General features: G+C 31.8%; 1 protein-coding gene across 1 annotated transcript in view; it reads right to left on the bottom strand.

The window, feature by feature from the left end:
• The window catches only part of LanA (laminin subunit alpha), a 189,291-nt gene extending 165,435 nt beyond the window's left edge, over positions 1-23,856 (bottom strand). The window contains exon 1 of the mRNA XM_085826882.1: positions 23,452-23,856. Coding sequence (XP_085683008.1) covers positions 23,452-23,841 — 390 coding nt within the window. The 5' untranslated portion in view covers positions 23,842-23,856. The remainder of the gene's footprint in view (positions 1-23,451) is intronic.
• Between the last annotated feature and the right edge of the window lie 439 nt (positions 23,857-24,295).

Below are 24,295 nucleotides of genomic sequence, written 5' to 3'. Positions count from 1 at the left end.
TTGCAAACGGATTAGTTTTTTCGTCTATGCGCAGGAATTTAAATTTAATAAATATTGTTACCGAAGAATTCAGGTTCTGAGTTTTATGCGGTGTATAATATAGCTGAATCCTGAACAAAAGCTCAGTTCTAATCTTCGAAAATTACTAGTTTTCGAAAGTCGCATCTCACTTTCGTTTCTTTTGCATAAATTGTAAAAAGACGTTTTTAGGTTAGTTAAAACAGAAATTTGTTTTTAAGTTAGTTAAAGCATGAGTTTTCAACCTGTTGGATTCCTATAGGTCTTCAAACGGAATATGTGCCGTTTTAAATTAAAGTTTTAAAATATTTTTTATTTGCACATGTACGCAGGTATGGGTATACCAAAGGCCTCATAATTAGGTTTTTATCAAATCTACCTATGGATCAAGAAGAACTGGATTAGGTAATGTGCTTATCCCCTGTAAATTGGAAATTATGTTAGTTATTGCTGTCGTATCCTGTTCCCAAAGCGCGTGGAAATTATTGAAACCGGCGCACATATTTTTCATTCTAATATTATTTATAGGTAGAATAGTTCAATTTGTTTTATTTTAATTATTATTTAAATAACGGCAATTTTTCAAATTATTATCTTAAATTTCATAACTCATCGAAACCGCCATAAGCACAGGATGTTGACAGTCATTTTCCTTAATTTTTTTCTTAAAGAGGTGGTTTCAGACAGTTTCTGTATACATTTTATTGCTGTTTCTTGGAGCAGGAAGCCTTGAAATTTTAACCTTTATTGCCAAACGTTGCATTTTTATTATCATTTACTACTAGGATATTTGAATTTGGGGTTTACTTTTTTAGTGTTATCTTTGCATATTTTATTACCATAACCATTTTTTGGGCTTCTTGCAAATACATTTTGTTTTAGCACTAATTGTTCCTTTATTGTATTGTTTTCAAATCTAATCTTAAGGTTTTTACTAAAAACGAATCGTCAAAATTACGCCTAATCGTTTAGCTAGGAAGAAATTATAGCACGTTAAAGGAGTTTGTTATTGTTATAACTTTAAAGAAATATTACATAAGGAGCCTTTGATGAAATTTGAGCTATTAAATATAAATTTATTTCCCATATTCTAAGGGGCATATGTTTCATTAAAGCAAGTATTTCGTCACTCAATCAGTATGGTGGTCGGTGGATGATTCTTTCACACTGAAAACCTCGGATTCAAATTCCGGGTAAAATACATAAGCGTCTGTAACTAAGCATCTTCTTGGAGTGAGAGAGGGATACGTCAAATTGATTATTTGAATGGTTGATAGTACAGGAAGAGGGATATGTAACCCAGCTTCCATATGCAGGGGTGTTCTCGATCAAAGATCAAATCTGGAACAGAGTCTAGAAAGTCGCACAGTCAGCACTAGTATGACTAATGGCTGGCCAGTTGCACTACTTATGTTTATTCATGACGTCTGGCCGTGTGTCTAACGCCGCACTCAGAATAATCAACAATAAAATTATTTTACTAAAAATTGCTATGCATATCAGTAGAGACAGCAGGTATTTTATGAAAGCAGGAGAGATGAAAAATGAGCAATTCCCTAAGCCGGGACTTGAACCACGGACCTCTCGAACTCGCGTCGAGCGTGCTGACCACTACACCACGAAGGCATGCTAAGAAGGTGGGAGAAATATTTTATATACTCCCCCTTTTAAAGGGCGACTGGGGTTTTAGGGGACTTAATCGCCAAATCCTAGTGGTGAAGAGAATCATCATTCACCATCTTTTAGTTCGGGCGCCACTGTAGAGACATCAGGTACTTTTTTAAAGCAGGAGAGATGAAAAATGAACAATGCCCTCACCGGGACTCGAACCATGGACCTCTCGAATTCGCGTCTAGCGTGCTGACCACTACACCACGAAGGCCTGCTAAGAAGGTGGGAGAAATACCTTATATATCTTTCAAAAGTAGGTTTAGATGTAATTTTGCAAATATAAATTAAAAGTTCAGTTTCATTGTAATTTGCTATTGGTAATCTTATCGGAGGGAAAAGTAAACATATAATGGAATTTTTTTCTGGATATTGAAGGACTTTTATCAATCTCAGATGAATATCCCACATTTCCCAAAAGGGAATTTTTAGAAACTTTACGATAGCAACCAGTCAGAGGTCTTGAAAGATCAAAAGATAAGCTACTCGTGACCTGTAAATACTCTTCGATTCGAGATAATCGTAGCAACATTCTTAGACCTGACAAAAAGGGTCACATTTTTCAATCGTAATATTATACATGTAATAAATTCGTTACTTGATAAGAAGCAATTTACGTAGCGAATTCGTTATAATCTAATAGTCTTAGAAAGATGAACGTCTAATGATATATCAAAAAGAGAATAAGGTTTCAGAAATTTAAAAATATAAAAGAAACAAATTTATTGCTAAAGATGGATATCAGTGAAATATCTGTTAAAAGAAGGAAATTTCAGCGCCTTATTATGAAGATGAATGTACAAAGAGAAAATAAGCTTTTGAAAAAATATTTGAAAACATTAATAAACATAATTTTACACGGATTTAAGAATTTCATTTTCCACAATAGAAAAATTAAATCTAATCTGGCAGAGTATATTAATCCCTAAGATAATTTACGCAGAGTATAGTCCTTAGCGAAATACTGTCGGAATTTCTAAGCAGTACTAATGGCAGATTGCATTTAAAAATATTTCGTCATATTGGACTACAGGAAAAATGTTTGCAAATCAAATATCTATTTATTTATGTAATAGTATCTGAAAAGTAACATTTCTGATATATACTCCTTAATAAGGAGTTAAATATTGATTAATTAAATCAAGTATGGTCATCTTTAAGTGACTCTGGATCTAAGTCATAAAAAGTAACATTTCTGATATATACTCCTTAATAAGGAGTTAAATATTGATTAATTAAATCAGGTATGGTCATCTTTAAGTGACTCTGGATCTAAGTTTTGTACCTCTTGTCGAACCAAGAATCAAGCTATATAGAACTCACTTAGAGTGAAAGACACAAGTTGATGGTGTTGGTGTATTTAATTATGGCAAAGCACGCTAGGCCTATCTGCCTGAGGGAAGAGATGCCTTTCGTGGAGGACTTTCTAAGGGAAACTGGCTCATATACACGTTACACATGGGGAAAACCACGAAAACGCCCATGCAGCCAGCCCGTTCGCGGGAGACACAAGTTGAAATATTAGCGATTAAAAATTAATAACATAAGTACTTTACTAACAAAATATTAATTAATTAACTAATAAAAAACAATAATGTTTTGTTAACATTTTGTGTGTTACCTTTATTTATTAAATATTATGTTCTTCATACTTAAACCATAAAATTCAGTTCAAGAGCAATATCGCAAAATAATTTTATAATAACCGTATCTTTAGCAGCTGGAGATTTAAAAAAAAAATGTTTTTTTAGTACAACGTTGCCATTGCTCGCTTTGAAATCCTTGATTTTGTTAATCAAAAAATTCGTTAAAGTGTTATAAAATACGAAATCGATAATAAAACAAATTCCAAATTTCAAATTTGGGCTTCAAAATGCCCATATTCGCAGTAGGATTACGTCACTAAAAATTGTGTCGCATTGTGATAAAACAACGGCTCTAGGCGCCGTTATTTTATCACAATGCGAGAAACATACATACGCAGATTCTTCATAATTTAATTTCTTCAAATATAATACAGGGCGATAATATTTGGTGGCAATAGTTTGAAAAGTGAAACGAACATTTCAGAGTGATTCGACGCAAAATCACAAAACGAAAACTTGATAAGAAGCGATTTATTTATCAAGGACCAAGCCCCTTTGGACTGAAAATGAAAATGAAATTTGAATTATAACATAATTAAGATGCTTGCACTAAAATTTTGAAGACGACTTATATTTGAGTCATGACTCATACTTAGCCTTATACCTGACTTTTCGTATTGTGACGTTACTGACACATAATCGGAGAAAAATTTTTAAGATTTTCATTAGTCATCTTCGTGCGCATTTGTGAACTGTCCTCCATGCTCAGAAACAACATCTCTCACATATATGTACCAGGAAAAAAAATTTTTTTGAAACCTAGAGATTTGCTTGAATTCGAATATTTTTCTTCAATCAAATGCAGTTTATAAAACTCTGCCAGAACAATGTCGCCAAATTCTGATTTCTAGATTTCAGCTTTTCACTTTAAATTTTGACTTGCTGCCAACTATTTAAGCGAAATGATTGTTTGAATTGAGCGTCAGCAAGGTGGAATCTATAAATAATAAACTAAAGTGCCAATCAAAAAATAGTTTGCTATTTTAATGCTGAGTTAGAATCCCCGACCCGATATGGCTTGTGGCTTTTGTTTGCCTACTCATATATTAAATAATTGATAAATAAAAATAAAATATAAAAAAAAAAATTTAAAAAAATCTGAAATGTTTCAGATTTTAAATTACGTCCAAAGGGGCGTTTTTTAACATTTTGTGTGTTACCTTTCTTTATTAAATATCATGTTCCTCGCACTTAAACCATAAGATCCAGTGAAACAGCAATATCGCAAAATAGTTTTAAAACGAGCATATCTAGAATTTCCGATACAGAGACTCACGCGCTGGAGATAAAAATGTTTTTCTGCACAACGTTGCCATTGCTCGCTTTGAAATCCTTGAGTTTGTTAATCAAAAATTCGTCAAAGTTTTAAAAAATAGGAAATCGATCATAAAACAAATTTCAAATTTCAAATTTGGTCTTCCACATGCTCATATTCGTTGGAGGATTACGTTATTCAAAATTCGATGACTCTATGTACCGTTGTTTTATCACAATACGAGAAATATACATACATTTATGCAGATTTTTCATTATTTAATTTCTTCAAATATAATGCAGGACTCTAACATTTTGTGGCAACAGTTTGAAAAGTGAACCGACATTTATGAGTCCGACGCAAAATGCCAAAACGAAACTAAGAGTCCTTCGGGATTCAAATCCCTTTGGACTAAAAAGTGAGAAACAGCCACCGGAAACAGAATCTTCCATAAAACAGAAACTAAAAATTTTATGTGTAGTAGAAAAGAAAGAGACAGCAGCTTTAATAATTACTTCTATAATTCATATTTAACTCATGTTAGCTATGAATACTTTAAATCATTCAAGAAAAATTATGCGCTAAAAAAGTTTATTTTACTTACGCTATTCAAAATATATTGCACAGAGAATAAATTTATGCAAATAAAGAGTCAAGATTTAAACAATTCAAAGATCAATGCAAGTTATTACTTTCTAAACACGAGTGTTAATCCGTGAGTTACATCTCCCTCTAATTTGAAATTACTTGAATTCTGGCCATTTTGGGCAAATTCTAAATATTATTCAGTTTAATAATATATATACATTAGTTTAATAATAATATCAGTTTAATAATATCTAAATATTATTAACCCTTTGTTGCATACAAATAATCTAGAGAAGTTAAACGAAAATGTTTGTATTTTTTCTATTTAAAATTACCTTAGTAATAATAAAAAATAATAATTTTATTCAAATTTCGTTTTAAATAATTGCTACAGTTTGTTCACTACAGTGGACAGCATGCATATACGTACATGCATACAAATCAATCTCTTCCCAACGATTTTGCTTTTGAAATCATTTCCTGCCTTGTTTGCAGTGATCATTACCATCTTCTGAATGGTAAATCTATAACTGACATACACATACAGATCCCCCAAATACCTTCATTTCGTTGATTGTGATTGAATTCATTTTGCTACGATTTTGTAACCTGTACCTATTGGATTCAAATGTCAAATGTTCTAGAAATTCCTTGCCAAACATAAACATTTCGAGTGGTGTTTTGGCTTGATAAGCAGTACATTTGGGTTTCAATTCACTCTTTTCGGTAGATCTTTATCTATCCACTCCGCAATTTTTTAAAACTGACATTTAAAATAAAATGTCTAAAATGACTAATTATGAATAAAAAATGGCAGTATAAGAAAATGTAAGCAATGTTATATAATATTTACTATGAGAAATCGTACTAACTTGGAAACGGAAGTAGCAGCCATTTTCCAAATAGCAATGCGCCCACCAGCGGCCGAGCGGTAAACTCGCTGAACACTGGTAGTTCGGTCCAAGGTTTGAATCCCGCAAACGGGCTGGCTGCATGCGCGTTTTCGTGGTTTTCCCCATTTATCGTGTATACGAGTCAGTTTCCCTTAGAAAGTCCTCCACGAAGACATCCCTTCCCTTAGGCAGATAGCCCTTGAGGCTTTGCTATATCACACACTCCAAATAGCAATGCTTTACTTAGTGATGCTATACAGCCATCTATGATCAACAGTTGAAAGTTCTAATAATATAGAATGAATAAACACAGGAATGGAATCTGTTAAGGCATTTACGGAAGAATAAACAAATTTAAACTTTTGTCTACTAGAGTGGATATGATGCAACAAAGGGTTAATTTAATAATATAATATTTATTCAGTTACTGATCACAGTTTAGGAGTTGACTTGCTTTGACAGATTTAGAAATAGATTCGGCATACGAAAGTTTTCAAAGATTTCCTTGGAAGTTATGGTTAGAATTTAGACTCTAACTTGAAAATATTTATCTGAATTTAGAATGCACTTAATTCTATAATTTTAGAACTCACTGTTTAACTTTGGAACTGGCATAGGGATAATAAAGTTAAATCTGTTATTTGGAATTGAGCTTGTTTTACGAACACCGCTGTCTGCAGTTAATCAACTTGTAAAGGGCCGTTCCCACTCCCCTGATGTGACGTCACGAGCGAGGACAATCGTACTAAAGCCATCTTCTAAGTATGAGTGTAAACAGAGCGTACAATTAACTTAGAAGTTATGTAGCATTAACTATTCCTTAACTAGAGGAAATTTAATTTTTAGCAAGATGTATCGAAAGTTAAGTTTATTTACTAACTCACTTTAATGTTTTCCTTTAATTCCTTCTGTTTGACCTGTACTTCTTAAAGTTAGTTCGCGATGCTAACAAATATTTTTATGGTAAATGCAAGCTAAAGAGACTTCCCCGTTTTTATTCATGTTCTAACACATATTTATTACATAAGCCATAACACTCATATTAAATATTATAACAATCTAGTAAATTTCTCTTGTATATTCCATTTTCAAACTATGTATCAAGCACAAATCTCATAATGCTTTATCAAAATAATTCCTTCTTCTAAATTAGACAAGAATAATAATATTAAAAAAAAATTCTTAAAAGTTAAAAAATATTGAGCTCGAGCTTGTACATATATTTTGTACATTCACTAAGCTTAAATAGGAGTGCGTTAATAATTATAGTCTACAGCATATTAATTATATAGAATTAAATAATTCACTGTAATTCCTTTAGTAATTATTTAATTAAGGTGCATAATACAGAGTTAATTGAATTTTTACAGATTCCGCGAAAATGTTGGATTTTTCCGGGATGCAAGTCAAATTGCTATCCAAATGAGCTTTAAATTTTTATATTTAGTGAAAAATTATTCAATGATAAATAACTGGAGACTGTTTTTATTTTGATATGCAGTATGAAGTAATAAGTATATTAGATTTTAATTTGTTTAATAATAGGTGTATTTACTATTCTGGAAAACATTATATATACATATAGTATGTGTGTTTCAGCATGTATTTGTGAATGTCCAAATTTGAATGAATTAGAATAATCTGTATTGTATATTATGAAGTTATATCTAAAATAATAGCCTCAGGTTTTGTATTCATTTTATACGAGGGAAAAATCTATGTGTAAATCAAATAATGAAGAAATGGAATGTGTTTTTATATCCCAGATAACATTTATCTTAAAATTATCTGTTATAAACAATTATATGTAAATAATAAGAAAACTTATCTGAGAGACATAACTTTCTGTTGAATGTCAATCTTTTGACTAAACCCGAAATATAAATTTTTGAAGCTTTCGAATTTCTGGGTAATGTTTTTTATATAAGAGAGCAAAAACATAATTTCGTGCATTGCTTGGAAATAAGTGAAAATATTTAGTTATGATTTAATTTTGAATGCCAGTCACATTACGGTTAAAAATTTGGTATAATATTCATTTTAACCGATGTAGAACTATATGATTTTGCAGTGTTTAATGCTATTAAACTTCACATAATATTATGTAACAAAAATATAGTATTGTAAAGAAATTGTAAATATAGTATTGTAAAGAATGTTACTGATTAGCAAGCAAAAATTAATATTATTTGAGAAAATCCCCTCAGATGCAACCCCATCGTCTAAGTGTAAAAGATCAGTACTCAGCTCTTCAGTATTTTTGTTAATAATGCTTATAGAAAGAGAAAAATATATTTGTTTCTCATATACTACCAGGGAAAAAAAAGCACGCCGACGCAAGATCATCTTGGCTGTGACGTCATGAAATGTTAGTTTCGGCCTTCTCCCATCAAGATGGCCTTGGTTTATCTGAGCTAACGGAGACAACTGACGTAACCGACCCATCTCGAAAACCAGTTTTTTTCCTATGGGGAGGGAACTTGAAAAATCTGAACTGCAGGCATAGAGGAGCTAGTCGACACATGGAACTATGTTAGCTCAGATAAATTCCAGTGAGAACGGCCTTTAAAGAGTTAGATAGTAGTTCGATTTAAAATTAAAGATCATAAGACCACTCTACACGTTGAAGTTTTTTTATTTAACTCCCTCCCCCCCAAAAAAATTAAAAAGAAAGAAGTCAAAGACATATATATAATTCTCATAAATCAAACAAAGATCACTCTAAAATGATACTCTAGCGAAGTAATTAAAACTAGACATGCAAAGACATTCGCCTCCTAATACAAGAAGAACATCTGAGGCACATACCAGAACTGGTGCCATCTTGATGTATTTTAGTACTTTTATATAAATATTTAATTCATTTTAATTTTAGGATAACTCTCATATTTTATCTGAAACAGGCACTCACTAACCCCTCGACATGAGAAATCTCGTCTTTTTCCAATTAGATTAATGGTATATTATGAGATCAATACAAAAAAAGCATTATTTATATCATTTTACTTTTCTCTTGTATGCGAATGAAGTTTGTTCTGTGAAGTTCTGCTATTTGGATTTGTTATTGAATTCTTGTGAATAGCATGCACTTAGTCAAAACCGAAATTTGTAACCCTGATTCCCTCTTGAAGTAATCCCGCCGAATGGAAATTAAGAATACACTTTAGTTGAATAGTAAACATTTTGCAATAAAGCAGTGATCAGCTAATCGTCGATCGCGAGCTACTAGTAGCTCGCGGGGACATTATAGGTAGATCGCATTGACTATCTTCGGTTCGGGGAGATCTTCGGGTGCCTAACACTGATTCCTCCACTGAACTGACGTTGACAAGAAGACATTGCTGCAGCGGAGTTGGAACTGACTGATTTTCAAAATGATTTATCTGTAAAATCGCTTTCTTCGACCTATGAAAATACTTGGCCTCTTGTTCCTTAAGAAAAATACCTAATTTTGGTCCAGGTTTGTCTTAAAGTGAAGGTAATGTTCAGCTCTATATATCTGTCTGAGATTTCTCTTTCTAGCATTAAATTTATTAAAAATAAGTACGGAAATAGACTTACTGATGAATACTTGGACTGTATTCGAATGGCAGCCACTACTTACTCTCCTAACACTAAAAAAAAATGTTGATGGCAAAAAGAGAGTTCCATCCTCCTCATTAATGTTAATCAGTCTGATAAAAAATTCTGTTATTACATTTGTTATTTATTTACTAACTGCGCTTCAATTTCTTTCTTATTTATAATTAAATTTCAATATTTATAATTCAATTTCAATTTCCTTTTGTTATTAGTCCAAAGAGGCTTTGCCCCTGAGGGACTATTGTTTTCGTTTTGCGATTTTGCGTCGAATCACTCTGAATGTTCGTTTCATTTTTCAAACTGTTGCCACCAAATATCATCGCCCTGTATTATATTTGAAGAAATTAAACAATGAAGAATATGCATAAATATATGTATGTTTCTCGCATTGTGATAAAACAACGGTACTTAGAGCAATCCAATTTTGAATGACGCAATCCTCCTGCGAATATCAGCATCTGGAAGTCCAAATTTGAAATTTTGAATTTGTTTTATTATCGATTTCCTATTTTGTAAAACTTAAACGAATTTTTTGTTAACAAACTAAAGGATTTCAAAGCGAGCAATGGCAACGTTGTACAGAAAAAAAAAAAAAAAAAAAAAAAAAAACATTTTTATCTTCAGGGCGCGAGACTGTGTATCGGAAATTCTCAAGTTAAAATTATTTTGCGATATTGCTGTTGAATTGAATTTTATGGTTTGAGTGCGAAGAACATGATATTTAATAAATAAAGGTAGCACACAAAATGTTAAAAAAAGCCCCTTTGGACGTAATTTAAAATCTGAAACCTTTCAGATTTTCTTTTTTTAATATATAGTTTAATTAAAATTGATTTCAAATTTTATAAGGAATAAACAAATGTAAGATTTTTTAAAAAGTAGTTGGTAATTCTTTTGGGTAGCTCACAGCAGGATTTAAAAACGGTACGGTAGCTCAGAAGCTTCATAAGTTTGGCGACCACTGCAATAAAGCAAAACTGAAGCGTACCTGAATAGTACTGCAATTAAAATTAAAAGTATTACAATAATGTTCAAACTCTCCTTGTAATTTAATTTTTCTTTCTTTTGGAGTAATCAAATAGACAATAATGCTTTTCAAAATCTGTTTGATTATTTATGTTCTATAAAATGATATTTGAAAATTCTTTCAAACTAATGTGCATAGGGCTTTCTAGGGGAAGCAAACTAGCTCGTATATACGTTACACATATGGATGGGGGAACATAATAACACCAATGTAGCCAACCCATTCGTTGGGATTCGATATTAGATATATATTCTGCTGAAAGTGCAATTTTGGAGTCTTTAAAAGTTTTGATTGCAATGCTTTATTTCACTGTTCCTTTTTCTTGCAGTATTAAATTCCAAAAAGATATATGTAAAAGTTTAAATTAATTTGCTTAAAGAGATTCTTAGTTTCAAACTATTATGATTTGATGCTTTATGTAAGTTTGGACTTCGTACAAATAATGTAAAGCAAATTAACGAGCACAAAATTATATAAAATATATCATACTGACTTTTTTAATCGTTAACAGTTAATAATGTTTTTGATTTAGTTTGGTTAATTGATTAAGAAAAAAAATCGCCCTCGTGGCTTTCCCCATGTGTAATATGCATATGAGCCAGTTTCCCTGAGGTTTCTCCACGAAGGCACCCTTCCTCTTTGGTAAATAGCTCTGTAATGCTTTGTCATAATTAAATAAATCATACCAAGCCAATCGAATTAGTCTAACTTAACCAACTGGTATGTCAATGTAAGTTTAAAATGACATCAGAAATGGCAAATTTTGAATATCCTGGTCACTTTTTCTCATACGACAGGCAAACTTCTTCTAATTTTATTTTTGCATAACAAATATAAAACTTTCTCTAATATAAGCAAGTATAGGAACCGGGAGACCGCATTAAAAGTTAGATTTCGTTATTTGTCGGAAATTTAAAAAAAAAAAAAAAAAAAATTAACAGTATCAAAACATGAATAGTTCCGTCATTTAAAACACTACAACATGACAATGACCAACGATTGCAAAAAGAAAGGCCGGCAAAGTCGGTGACTGTATCTATACCTATATATCTCTCTCTAGACAGAGAGAGTACATAGACATAGATATAAACATATAAATATATGTTTGATTCTGCCCACTGCAGTAAAAATGGCAATTGCACAACTAGATCTTATAGCAGTCTCATATACTAAATTTCAGCGTTCCACGGCTAATCGTTTTTGAGTTATGCGAGATACATACATACATTGTTATGTACGTACATAGATACGCACAGACGTCAAGGATAAAAAATCCCTTTTGAATCCACTTTAAATCCATTTTTGGGGAAAAAAGTTCTTTATTTTGTCTATACGTGCAGACGCCGGATATTTCAGTTGAAATATGATACTCGGCAGCAGACGGATATTTCAGTTGAAATATGATACCCGAAATCTTCCGCGATTACAATACTTCCTTTACTTCGTACAAGGAAGTAAAAATAACGAAGAATGTTACGATTTCAGTGGATATGGGTCACCATTATAACCTAGTGGAGGCGAACAATTCTTCATCATTCGTTATAATTCCGTATTTTTGTTTGTAGTAGATTAGAATTGTAGATATTATGCACTGTTATTAAATTTAGAGTTATGTAGTGTCTAAATTTGTTAATAATTATTAAATGAATTAGATATAAAACCTAGTGGAGGCCCTGAAAGCCCCATCCTTAATTTTTTGAAGAGAATTAAGCATTCTAGGTTTAGTGTTTATTTGTGTTACTCTTGAAATAATGCATTCCCCTCTACACCAGCTTTGATTTAGGAGAGTGAGCGTCGCCTGAGATAACCACTGACCTGACTTTGTTGTAAAAGTCTTACAGTGTTAATAGTCATCCTGGCAGAAGGGATTATGTCTTCCGTATAAAAATATAAATATTACATGGGCATACAAGGCCTGCGTATAAGCAAAGTTTTATTAATTACAGACATTGTCTTGTACAAGCTACATGAGGTAGTTAGATATAATCCTGACAGTTATGTGCGCATTTAAACATTACCTGAATTCCTATTTACAATGCTTTTACTGAGATAAAATAAACTTGTAATTTGTACACATTGACTAGATTTTCGATGTCATTTTAACTGCTTTACAACATTATTTTTAACAAGCACGTAAAAAATGGATAGTAATAAGCTTACATTACAATAGTTTTTGAACTTGTTTGTAGCCCTGTTACTATTCTCCGAGGTGAGCTATTTATCTAACGTTGATTTTCAGCTGTTATACTACTATTTGACTTAAACTGGGTAGGGAGTCACGTGACGCATTTTTCTGTTACCTTAGCTGAATTGCTTGGAAAAGTTGCAACTGCTTTTAGAGATGTAGTACCTATCAAGGGAGGATCTTTGTTAGTGTTCAATTACTTGGATATTACTGCAAGACACAACTACACTAATCTGTGTAGGAAAAAGTGCAAAATATGAAAGGTTGCTCAAATATTTTTATCAAATTATACCGAAAAACTCAACCTTAGAATTCAGAGATTTTTAGTGGTATACTTCCTTTATTAAATTCCATTTATATCTTTTTAATAAATATACGTAAGCCGCCTAGACAGTGTAGTGGTTATGGAAGCCTATTGCGGGTCGCCGAAGGGATCAGAAAGCATGGTTGTAACTGTCCGTCCGTCTTTTCATAGAAGGCAACGGCGGCCACTTATTAGGTACTTCCACAATAAAATGGCAACCACTTCTGGCCTTAGGAATGGCCAGTGCTGAATAGGAAAATGTTCGCCATTGGATAAATAAACAGATATGGGTGTGAGAAACCATACTTTTCAGTTTGTTTTCATTTAACGAGATTTAAAATTTTTTTCTTTAATGAGAAAATTTTAATATTAAGTAAAACCTTCCCCCCCCTTTTTATTTTCTCTTTTCTTTTTTATTCTTAAATGAAATATTTGGGAGATTCGACGACACTTGAGGATCCGGATTAGAATTCTTTATAACTTTACTCGTCAGAAGAAAAACTCGGAGAAATGGAGGGACAAATTTGCTAATTAATACAAATGCACTTTGGTATATCATTAAACAGGAACTGTTACTTATTAGTCCAAAGAGGCAATTTTACCTGAAGAACTATTAGTTTCGTCTTGGCATTTTGCGTTGAAAACTATACACGGCGAATCACTTTTCAAATTGTTGTCACCAAATATTACCGCCCTGTATTAGATTTAAAGGAATTAAATAATGAAGAATATGCATGAATGTATGTATGTTTCTTGCAATGTGATCAAGCAGTGGTACCTAGAGCCATCAAAATTTGAATAACGTAATCTTCCATAGAATATGAGCATATGGAAGTCCTAATTTGAATTTGAAATTGGTTTTATTATCGATTTCATATTTTGTAACACTTAACCGAATTTTTGATTAGCAAACTAAACTATTTCAAAGCGAGCGATGGCAACACTGTACGGACAAAAAAATTATCTCCAGCGCGCGAGAGTTTGTATCGGAAATTCTAAGGATATGCTCATCTTAAAATTATTTTGCGATATTGCTGTTGAATTGAATTTTTTGTTTTGAGTATGTAGAACATGATATTTAATAAATAAAGGTAACACATAAAACGTTAAAAAAAGCCCCTTTAGACGTAATTTAAAATTTGAAAACCTTTCATTTTTTTTTCTTTTTTTAATATTTAATTATAGTGCCTAATTATTTTTAATAGTTTTGAAACATTTTTAATTTGAGAAAAATATATGCTTATAGCTAAAATTTTTAAATATTGCGTTAAACAGAACAAATGATACACGATGTAATTTTGAATAATAGTTATAATGATCATAATAATTCTAATATAAGAATTTAAGAATTTGAACAGTAATTCTGATGATGACCAGTTAAAGTTGTAACAATGAAAATTTGAATAATGATATTGAGCATGAAAAACAGTAGAGATGAAACAATTTGGAAATATACGAGATGTACGTAAGGTATATAAATGTGGACGCGAAGGTGAAATATAGAGAAACAGAAATGGAACAACGAAGAAAGAGATTCGGAGCAGCGAAAAATAAGAAAAGGATTTGTTGTTTTTTTATTTACTGATTCCGTGAGTCTGAGTCAGAAAAAAAATTATCAGACATGTAATCGTAGGCTAAGAAATATGGGTTTAGTGAAAGCAAAAAAGATCACTCAGCAATGAGGTCATTATCTTGAAATATCTTCAAAGCACAAAGATACACTTATCCTTATCTCTTCTAATCAAAAACTTCGATAAAATAAGGAAACTTTAATATAACAATGTAGGTCTAATCCATATTACGTTGAGAAGGGAGGAAAGGATATCTTTCAGCAGAGAAAATGCAGAAATTTCAGTTGCTTTTCCAACAACGCCTTTGAACAGGCCATTGGGTAATGGTTATCTTCAAGCAGGAAGTGTAAGAAGGAAATACGAATGACTTGATACTTGAAGTAACGGAAGGACGCCAATTAATTGGAGGAGTTGTGAAGAAAAAAAATGGCACATTTCTTAAATGAGAAGGAAGGGAAGCTCACTGCTTGCGTTCTGTAATTTCCAACATAGCTTTTCTAATCTGTCTTATAAGACTGGGCGGATGAAAAACGTAGTAATAGAATGTAGATATGGATGCGAATTTGCTACCCTGGGATACTGTCTCACAGGCTAACAATGTCTGCCCACGCCAGCCAAGATTTTTAAGAAAACTGCAAAATTTATTTGAGCATTATTTACAAGAATTCCTTCCCTTTGTTCATTTATTCTTTCCATGAATATTCCTTGTATTTCATGGTTAATAATGTCCATGTCCATGTATTCTATAGTTAATAATGTTCTGTCCATGTATTCTGTGGTTAATAATATCATATAAATGCTTTCCCTTTAGAATATAATAAAAATGGAAATATTCGGGCTAATTAGGGATCTCGTGGAATTATTCAGGAATTCGAAAAATCGGAACAACTCGGTTGTTTTGAAACTGTGGGCCAAATATGTATTTACTGAAATGAAATGAAATGTGACTGTAATGAAAGTGACTGAATTTTATTTTTTTTAATTCCGTTTTAATTCCAGAGCTTAATTACTAAAATTAGAAGTGCCAGAGCCCTATGAAAAACCGTCAGCAAAGAGGAACAAAAATAAATAAAATAAAATGACTATTAGAATAATTAATAATTTTAAAATTAAATAGTTAATTATTACCAAATTAATTAATAACTGTTTAATTAATATTAATAACTTATATTTGTCAACTATTATTTAATCAATAATTATTATTTTATTTAATAAAATTAATTAATAATTATTAAAATAGTTAAATCACTAAAGATTAAAGTAATTAAATAATTAAAATTATAAAAAAATGTAAAGACATAAATTAAAATTTAATAAGCGATTTGTAATATAATTTTATTGCAAAAAAAAAAAAAATTCGAGATAAAATTTCTACTGAAATTGTTGTTTAGTTGCATAAAAAAAGTGCCGGAGCCTTCTTATTTAGGGCTCCGGTGACAACTCGGGCTAGAATTATGATTTATCCTAAAAACTAAGAAGTACCAGCGTAATTTAAGCTCTGTTTAGTTCAGCAAAGAGATTATATATAGAGAAAAAATTTGTATTGCCTTAAAATAAAACTTCTCTGTGTGACACAATTGAAAAATGAGATTATTTATTTATTTACTTAAACACACGATCCATTTCTGTTGCAAGTAAAACATTGGAATTATTTCTTCTTGGCTTAGGTTCTAAAACTAAATGCGAAATATTCTGCTCTTTTTAATTCTACAAAAATTTAATCCTATTTCACTCACATAAAATAAAATGCATAAGCTATTTCTATTCAGTTAAAATTAAACTAACATTTTGATCGATGTCAAATAATAAAATTAATGAAATAATACAAATTTAAAAAAATACGAATTTATGAAAAAAAAAAGAGAAGTTTGCTTTGATGCAATAATAAATGTTTAACCGCCAATTTAATAATTACATATTTGCTGAATATTGTAAGGAACTCAACATGTTCCGTCATCTGTATTATCGAAGACATAACCCAGCACCACCACCACCACCACACCAAAAGAAAAAAACGAAATTAAGGTTTAATACCTTACACCAATTTTTTAGTTTTTTTTCCTTTGATTCTACTGTATTTGTGTCATTCTTTACCAAACCTTCCCCTGTAGTAATTGAGTAACTTTTAAAGTAATTTATATATGTACTTATCGTATTACCTATTTACATTAACGGAAACATTTAAAATATGTTGTAGTGACATTAAGTTATTTGGAAGGAGGAGAGATGAAAAATGAGCAATGCCCTCGCCGAGACTCAAACCACGGACCTCTCGAATACGCGTCGAGCGTGCTGACAACTACACCACGAAAGCATGCTCAGAAGGCAGGAGAAATACCTTATAATGTAAATAAACTAATATTACTCAATTTAAACTACGGCTAATAAGAATAAAAGATACAAATAATTGGAGTTTCGGTCACTTAAATCCGGATAATTGGAGGTCTACTACAATTCACTTCCAAAAGTTAAGCACGACGATGTAAAATACAAAAAAAAAAAAAAAAAAAAAAAAATCACCAAATACTGCTTTGATTGACACAAAATTCGGCAGGAAAGTAGCATATATATTTATGCATAAAACAAAATCAATAATTATATACAGAAATGAAAACAATATTAAATTTTTATAAATTATCAGATAATGACATACTGGAGACTTAAGCAGAATTATGTATAAAGTGAAAATAAACAGCATAAAATGAAAAAAAAAGCACTAATAGAGTTTGTGATCCGTCCTCATCTGTATACAAAGTTTACACCTTGTGACCATGCTTTCAATTAGGTGGTCAACCACCGTAGAATTAAGCAATCGCCATTCTTCTTGTAGAGCAGTTTCCAGCTCAATAAGAGTGGCTGGAGGTGGGAAACGTGAAGGTAATCACGGCCGAGAGCATCCCAAAGATTTTCAATGGGATTAAGATCGGGCGAATATGCTGGCCACGCCATACGCGCAATCTCTTCACTCTCCAGGTAGTCATCGACGATGTCAGCTGTTTGGGGACGTGCGTTATCGCCCATTAAAACAAAAGTAGGGTCAACTGCTGCAGCATACAATCTCACAATGGGCTCTAGGACTTCATCTCGATACCGGACAGCCGTCAAAGAACCCCGTTTAAAGATGTGCAGGTCGGTGCAGTATCCTAATGAAATCCCTGCCCACACCATAATGCTTCTGCTCGGAATGCGTGATGTTCGGTGATATTTTGGAACTGATTGCGTGTTCGTTGTTCACGCCGTATCCTTATACGCTTGTCATCTGGCTCCAGAGCAAATCTTGACTCATTAGTAAACATGACATTGCCCAGTCAGACACATTCCAATTGACATGTCGGGCACCACTGTAATCGTGCCCCTCTTGATTGGACGGATAGGAACACAAACTCGAGGTACCCAGGCGTACAGTCCACTCATATGTAATTTTCGGTGTACAGTAGCTGCAGATATCGCCTTACCAGTGGACGCTGTAACCATAGATGTCACACGTGTGGAGGTCGCTCTGCGATTCCGCTTAGCTACAATAGCAATGTATCGATCTTCCGCGTAGGTTGTAACCCTTGGGCGACGGGCTACAGGCCTTCGGACAACTGTCTGTGTGGTTTGGAATTGTTTTCATAAACGTGAAATTACAGAATGATGAACGCCGAAGAAAAGAGCAACATGTGTGATCGACTGTGCTTCAATGCGCCCCACAGCACGCCAGCGCTCAGAATCTTCCATCGTTTTCTGGAAGTCATAGAAGCACGTATGTCTTGAAAACAAATTGTACGGAAGTTTTAAACACCTTCTATCTGCACTTGCAAATCAATTTCTGTAACCCTTCATAAAGCTGGCTTCTTATAAGACTGCCTTTTTTGCATATTTCTTGACATGAAAGCGCGATTGGCTGTTAAACATATTTGCATCCTTCCATCTACCTCTGCAACGAATTGCATCCTCTTTAATTCTGATTGGCTTCCGGAAATTAGCATTTTCCTCTCCGTGCTTAAGTTTTGGAAGTGTGTATATTCTTCAAAAATTACAGTCCCTTAAACACATTTCAAGCCTTGCGTCAAGTAGGTAGTTTTGGAAATGCAACTAATTTATAGCAAACTACTAATTTATAACATAATATATAAACTAATTTATAACAAACTACGCGGATCTTAATTTTGAAAATTTATTTTCTTGTGTGATATGGTAAGAAGATGACATCATTTATAACAAATGAAAGATAGGAAAATTAGCTTTTGGCAACTGAACTACTATTCGTACTATGTAGAAAAATCAATAGTTTAAAATACAGCCAAAAATCTTCAAAAAACGGTGATTTCGGATTTTTGCATTTTCAAATTCTCTACACTTCTACTTTCTAAAAATACCATTCTTTAATCTCTATGAAAATTAGAACTGTAAAAAATCTAGTTTTAATTTTTTATAAAATGCTTTGATAAACGAGGATTTTTACTTAAAAACACGTTTTTCTCTAAACGTGATTTTTTTTTTTTTCTTTCATACTCGATGTAGCTTTTCTCAGAAACTACTGCTCACAGATATGTAAAATTTTTATGGCTTATTTATTATGTTTCCTTATATTTACTGAAACGAGCTTTTTGTGATAAACTATGAAAAAAAAATTATTTTTTTGGTGTGAAAAAAATGCTAAATTTTACTATGCCTAACAAAATATACTTTAAATTACTCAAAAATTCAAAATGTTTCAAAAGCTCATTTCAGTATAATCAGATAGGTATAGTTTAATTACAAATTTTGAGAAAATTATATTAAATTTTGAGAAAAGGTACACCGATCGAAATGGTACCGAAGGGCCGGGTTTCGATTCCCAAAGAAGGCATAGATGTTTGTAAACGTATGGCATCTGTGTGGCATGCGCGCACTCTAAATATGCGGCGAGCCGAAAGACCTCTCGAGAAGTTGATGATAGAGGAAGATGTGTGGAAGACCCTCGGACCAGTCCCCACGGGATCTTATGGGCGGAACTCAGCAAAATTTTACTGTCACCTGTATGGTGCTCAAGGCTCTTGCCAACGACAGGCGCAATCTTGCTCCCCTCGCTCCTTGCCTTGTTCTAATGTTACCGTCAGACTAGAGAGATAAGTCATTACAACATATTATTCCAAGAGATGCCAAATCAAAACCGGTGCCATAAAGCCCATGCGTGAACCTAATTCAGTCAATACATGCGGTTTTTTTTTTTTTTTTTTTTGTATGTTTTAAAAAAAAAAAATTGTTGGTGAAAATAATGAGCTTTGAAAGTGTTTAAGGCTTTTAAGAACTATCAAAAGAATCAATTTAAAAATTATCAAAATGAAAGCTTTACAGTGAAAATGATTTCATAGTCTTAAATAAAAAATTTTGAAAATATATTTATTAGTCCAAGGGGACAATTTGCCCAGAAGGACTATTAATTTTGTTTTCGCATTTTGCGTCGATTCACGATAAGCGTTGTTTCACTTTTCAAATTGTTACCACCAAATATTATCGCCCTGTATTAAAGAAATTAATTAATGAAGAATCTGAATGAATTTTTCTCGCATTGTGATAAAACAATGGTACCTAGAGCCATCAAAATTTGAAAAACGTAATCTTCTATGGAATATAGGCATGTGGAACCCTAATTTGAATTTGAAATTTGTTTTATTATCGATTTCATAATTTGTAACACTTCAACTCATTTTTGATTAACAAACTAAACGATTTCAAAGCGAGCATTGGCAAGAAACACTGCACGAAAAAAAGAATACATTTTTATCTCCAGCGCGCGAGACTCTGTATTGGAAATTCTAAAGATATGCTCATTTTAAAATTACTTTGCGACATTGCTGTTGAACTGAATTTTATGGTTTACGTGCGAAGAACATGATATTTAATAAATAAAGCTAACACACAAAATGTTAAAAAACTCCCCTTTGGCCGTAATTTAAAATTTGAAACCTTTTAGATATATATAGGACAAAGAAAAGAAAAATTAGATTGGTTTAAATATCTGAATATTTTGCATCTTTTGAAGAACTCATGTTTCTTGTTATATTAAATCTGATGTAATCAAAGTCAAAACATATTACATTGAGTGTAGTGTAAAATCTTTAGGAAAATTATTTTTTTTTTGCACATCTTAAAATAAAATTTCGTGTTTATTTTCATTTAATTGCAGATATGAATTAAACAATACATTTGATTACTTTCTTTATTAATTAATATCTTCTCCTCAGACAACTTTACTCCTCATTCTTTTGACAGCTCTTGGAGAAGAGTACGGTCTTATACTTAATACAATTACAAAAAGAAAATCAGACTTTAAATTACGTCCAAAGGGACTTTTTTTAACATTTTGTGTGCTACCTTTATTTATTAAATATCATGTTCTTCGCACTTAAACCATAAAATGTAATTTAAGAGCAATATCGCAAAATAGTTTTAAATTGAGCATATCTTTAGAATTTCCGATACAGTCTCACGAACTGGATATAAAAATGTTTTTCTGTACGACTTTGGCATTGCTTGCTCTAGCCAGCCTGCAGAAATTTACTTAAATCAATAAAGGCAAATTTTAAACAGCACCTTTTTTTTTTTTACTCTCACGCTAATTTAATGCAATTAGTATTTGAATAAAAGGTAAATGCGAATTATTACTAAGTAAACAATAGACATATAAAATCAATTTAAATTTTCGTTTTATTATAAATCACTCAACTTTTTGTTTAACAGTTTTGAACTAAAATTTTTTGGGTATTGGTATTTTTTTGAAAAAAATACCAATTTTTCATCAAAATACAGACATTCTGCTTTTGATTAAAATAAAATAATTTGAAAAGCTTCTCTTAACTCACTTCATACCGAGAAATTTTCTTGATGGCAAACAACTGTTTAATTGAAATTTAAATTACTAAAACCGTTAGCACTTCTCGTCTGAATGAATGAATTAAACTGCACACAAAAATCATAACTATATTTTAGAACACAACATTCAAGGTAACGCAATTTTTGACACCGAATACAAATTATTGGATGTAATATTTCAAAATTAATTATCCTTTAATTAATGAAGTTAGACTTGTTTACACATAACTAACACTGAATTATCCTACACTGAATAAATTATTTTCTTTAAAAAAACTGTTTTACAGACAAAAATGAGTACAGATAATATTACAAAAGATGGTTAAGTTAAAAATAACTTGGTTATTTCTTTATGAAATGTATACCATCACAGTCACATCTTTTTACGAAATGGATTATTAATTAATGTAGCATATTTTCTTTCTTTATCTAAGATTTCATAATTACAATCATTGCTATACTACGAGTTGCTAACATTTCACGTTAGCTGAATTTAATTAATCGAATTAAAAAGTGAGTTAATTATTGTATTCAAGTAACTCTTGTAAAAAATGGCGATTTCGGGTTTTTTTTTTTTTTTTTTTTTTTTTTTTTTTTTTGCATTTTCAAATTCTCTACACTTTTAGCTTTCTAAAAATACCATTCTTTAATCTCTATTAAAATTAGAACTGTAAAAAATCTAATTTTAATTTGTCATCGAATGCTTTGATAAATGAGGATTTTTACACAAAAACGCGTTTTTCTCCAAACATGATTTTTTATATTCGATGTACATTATCTCAGGAACTACTGCTCACAGGTAACTAAAAATTTTATGGCTTATTTATTCTGTTCCCTAATATTTACTGAAATAACCTTTTTTGATAAACTATGAAAAAAAGTTTTAAAAATTTTTTTGTGTCAGAAAAGTGCTAAATTTTACTATGCCTAACTTAATATTCTGTAAATTACTCTAAAATTCAAAATGTTTCAAAAGCTCATTTCAGTGTAATGAGATAGGTATACTTTAATAACACAAAAAGTGTCAAGCGTATATCTAAAGCAGATTTTGAGAAAAGGTACATCGAAAATGCCCAATTTAACATTGTCGGTATAGGGGTTTTCAACACCCCTTAAGGGTCCCGCTTGAACTTTTTGAGTAACTTAAGTATACCTATCTGATTATACTGAAATGAGCTTTTGAAACATTTTGAATTTTAGAGTAATTTACAGAATATTTTCTTACGCACAGTAAAATTTAGCACTTTTCTCACACAATTTTTTTTTTTTTTTTTTTTCTTAGTTTATCACAGAAAGCTCATTTTAGCAAATATTAGGAAACAGAACAAATAAGCCATTAAAATTTTAGATACTTGTGAGCAGTAGTTCCTGAGAAAAGATACATCGAATATAAAAAAATCACGTTTGGAGAAAAATACGTTTTTTTGTGTAAAAGTCCTCATTTATCAAAGCATTCAATGACAAATTAAAACTAGATTTTTTACAGTTCTAATTTTCATGGAGATTAAAGAATGGTATTTTTAGAAAGCTAAAAGTGTAGAGAATTTTAAAATGCAAAAATCCGGAATCACCTTTTTTTTTTTTTTTTTTTTTTTTTTTTCCAACACTCCTTTAATAAATTAAATCGGGAGCAAAACTTAAGCAGAAGTAATTAAAATCGAAATTGATCAAAAGAAACGGAATTTTTGTAGCCGTGAATAAATATTATGTTTAAATATAAAACTACTCGAGAATGTAAAGCTACTCGAGAAAGATGTTAGTTTTATGAGAAATGTCAAGGCGAGCTCTTCATTACTGCAATGAGAAATAAAGGATAAACATATATATACTTAATAAAAATATTATAATAAAAAAAAATGAAAAGTCTAACCTACCTGGCCCAAATGGATCGTCAGATTCACTTGATTGTATTGTTTACCCCTGGAAAGGGGGGGACTTTGCCACCGATTTTCGGTGCCATCAATTGCGTTTGACGGGGGGTAAGCTCTTTTCGGGTCATTTGGGTCACAAAAGTCGCAAACTTGACCGTAGATTAAGTTGATGTTCGGGTTGTCCTGCCTATCGGTGTTGGCTCCGACCAATTTACAGTACAATTCGGGTTCATCAACGCCTTCCCCGCATGTTGCACTTGCTTCTATTCTTCGCCCTTCCGCCAAGTTAAAATATGGGGGATTCAAAACCTCACCCCCCACTGTTCCTAGTAAGAACAGTAAGAAAGTCAGGAATATTTCCACTGGGGCAGGCCTCCTCCAACACACGTGCATTTTTGACTGCTCTGAAAATCGCGCTCCGTCGGCAGAACACTTATAGCCTTAGGCGAGTTCATTTTTGTTTGAGGTGGGGGTTCAGATCTCACAGGACAGAAGTCATCTCCTTATCTGTTCTTTTGCCTTGATCCTTAATAACGGACGGAAGCATTGAAGAAAATAAAAAGCAACAGTGATAAGCATATAATATGCTCTTTATTTTCGCGGTATTTATTAACGGGATAGCGTAGGTGGTGTCAGTTTTTGGCAGTATATGAACTGAAGAGAACGAGCTGGAATATTTGTTCGCTGTTGTCGCTCAGAGTTCTTGCATTAGTTTCAAACATTCAATACATTCATTTCTTGAAATTCAATAAGTAAAGCAAACACCTTCTGTTGACGTTTAATCTTTATTAATGTAGTTTCTTTTTTTATTTTATTTATGCTTCTTCTTCTTATTATTATTACTTAC

Source organism: Stegodyphus dumicola, chromosome 11 (genome assembly GCF_044657685.1).
Source record: "Stegodyphus dumicola isolate Sdum_Otavi_A_Nest chromosome 11, ASM4465768v1".
NCBI classification, from domain to species: domain Eukaryota; kingdom Metazoa; phylum Arthropoda; class Arachnida; order Araneae; family Eresidae; genus Stegodyphus; species Stegodyphus dumicola.
This window is presented reverse-complemented; position numbering and strand designations above follow the sequence as displayed.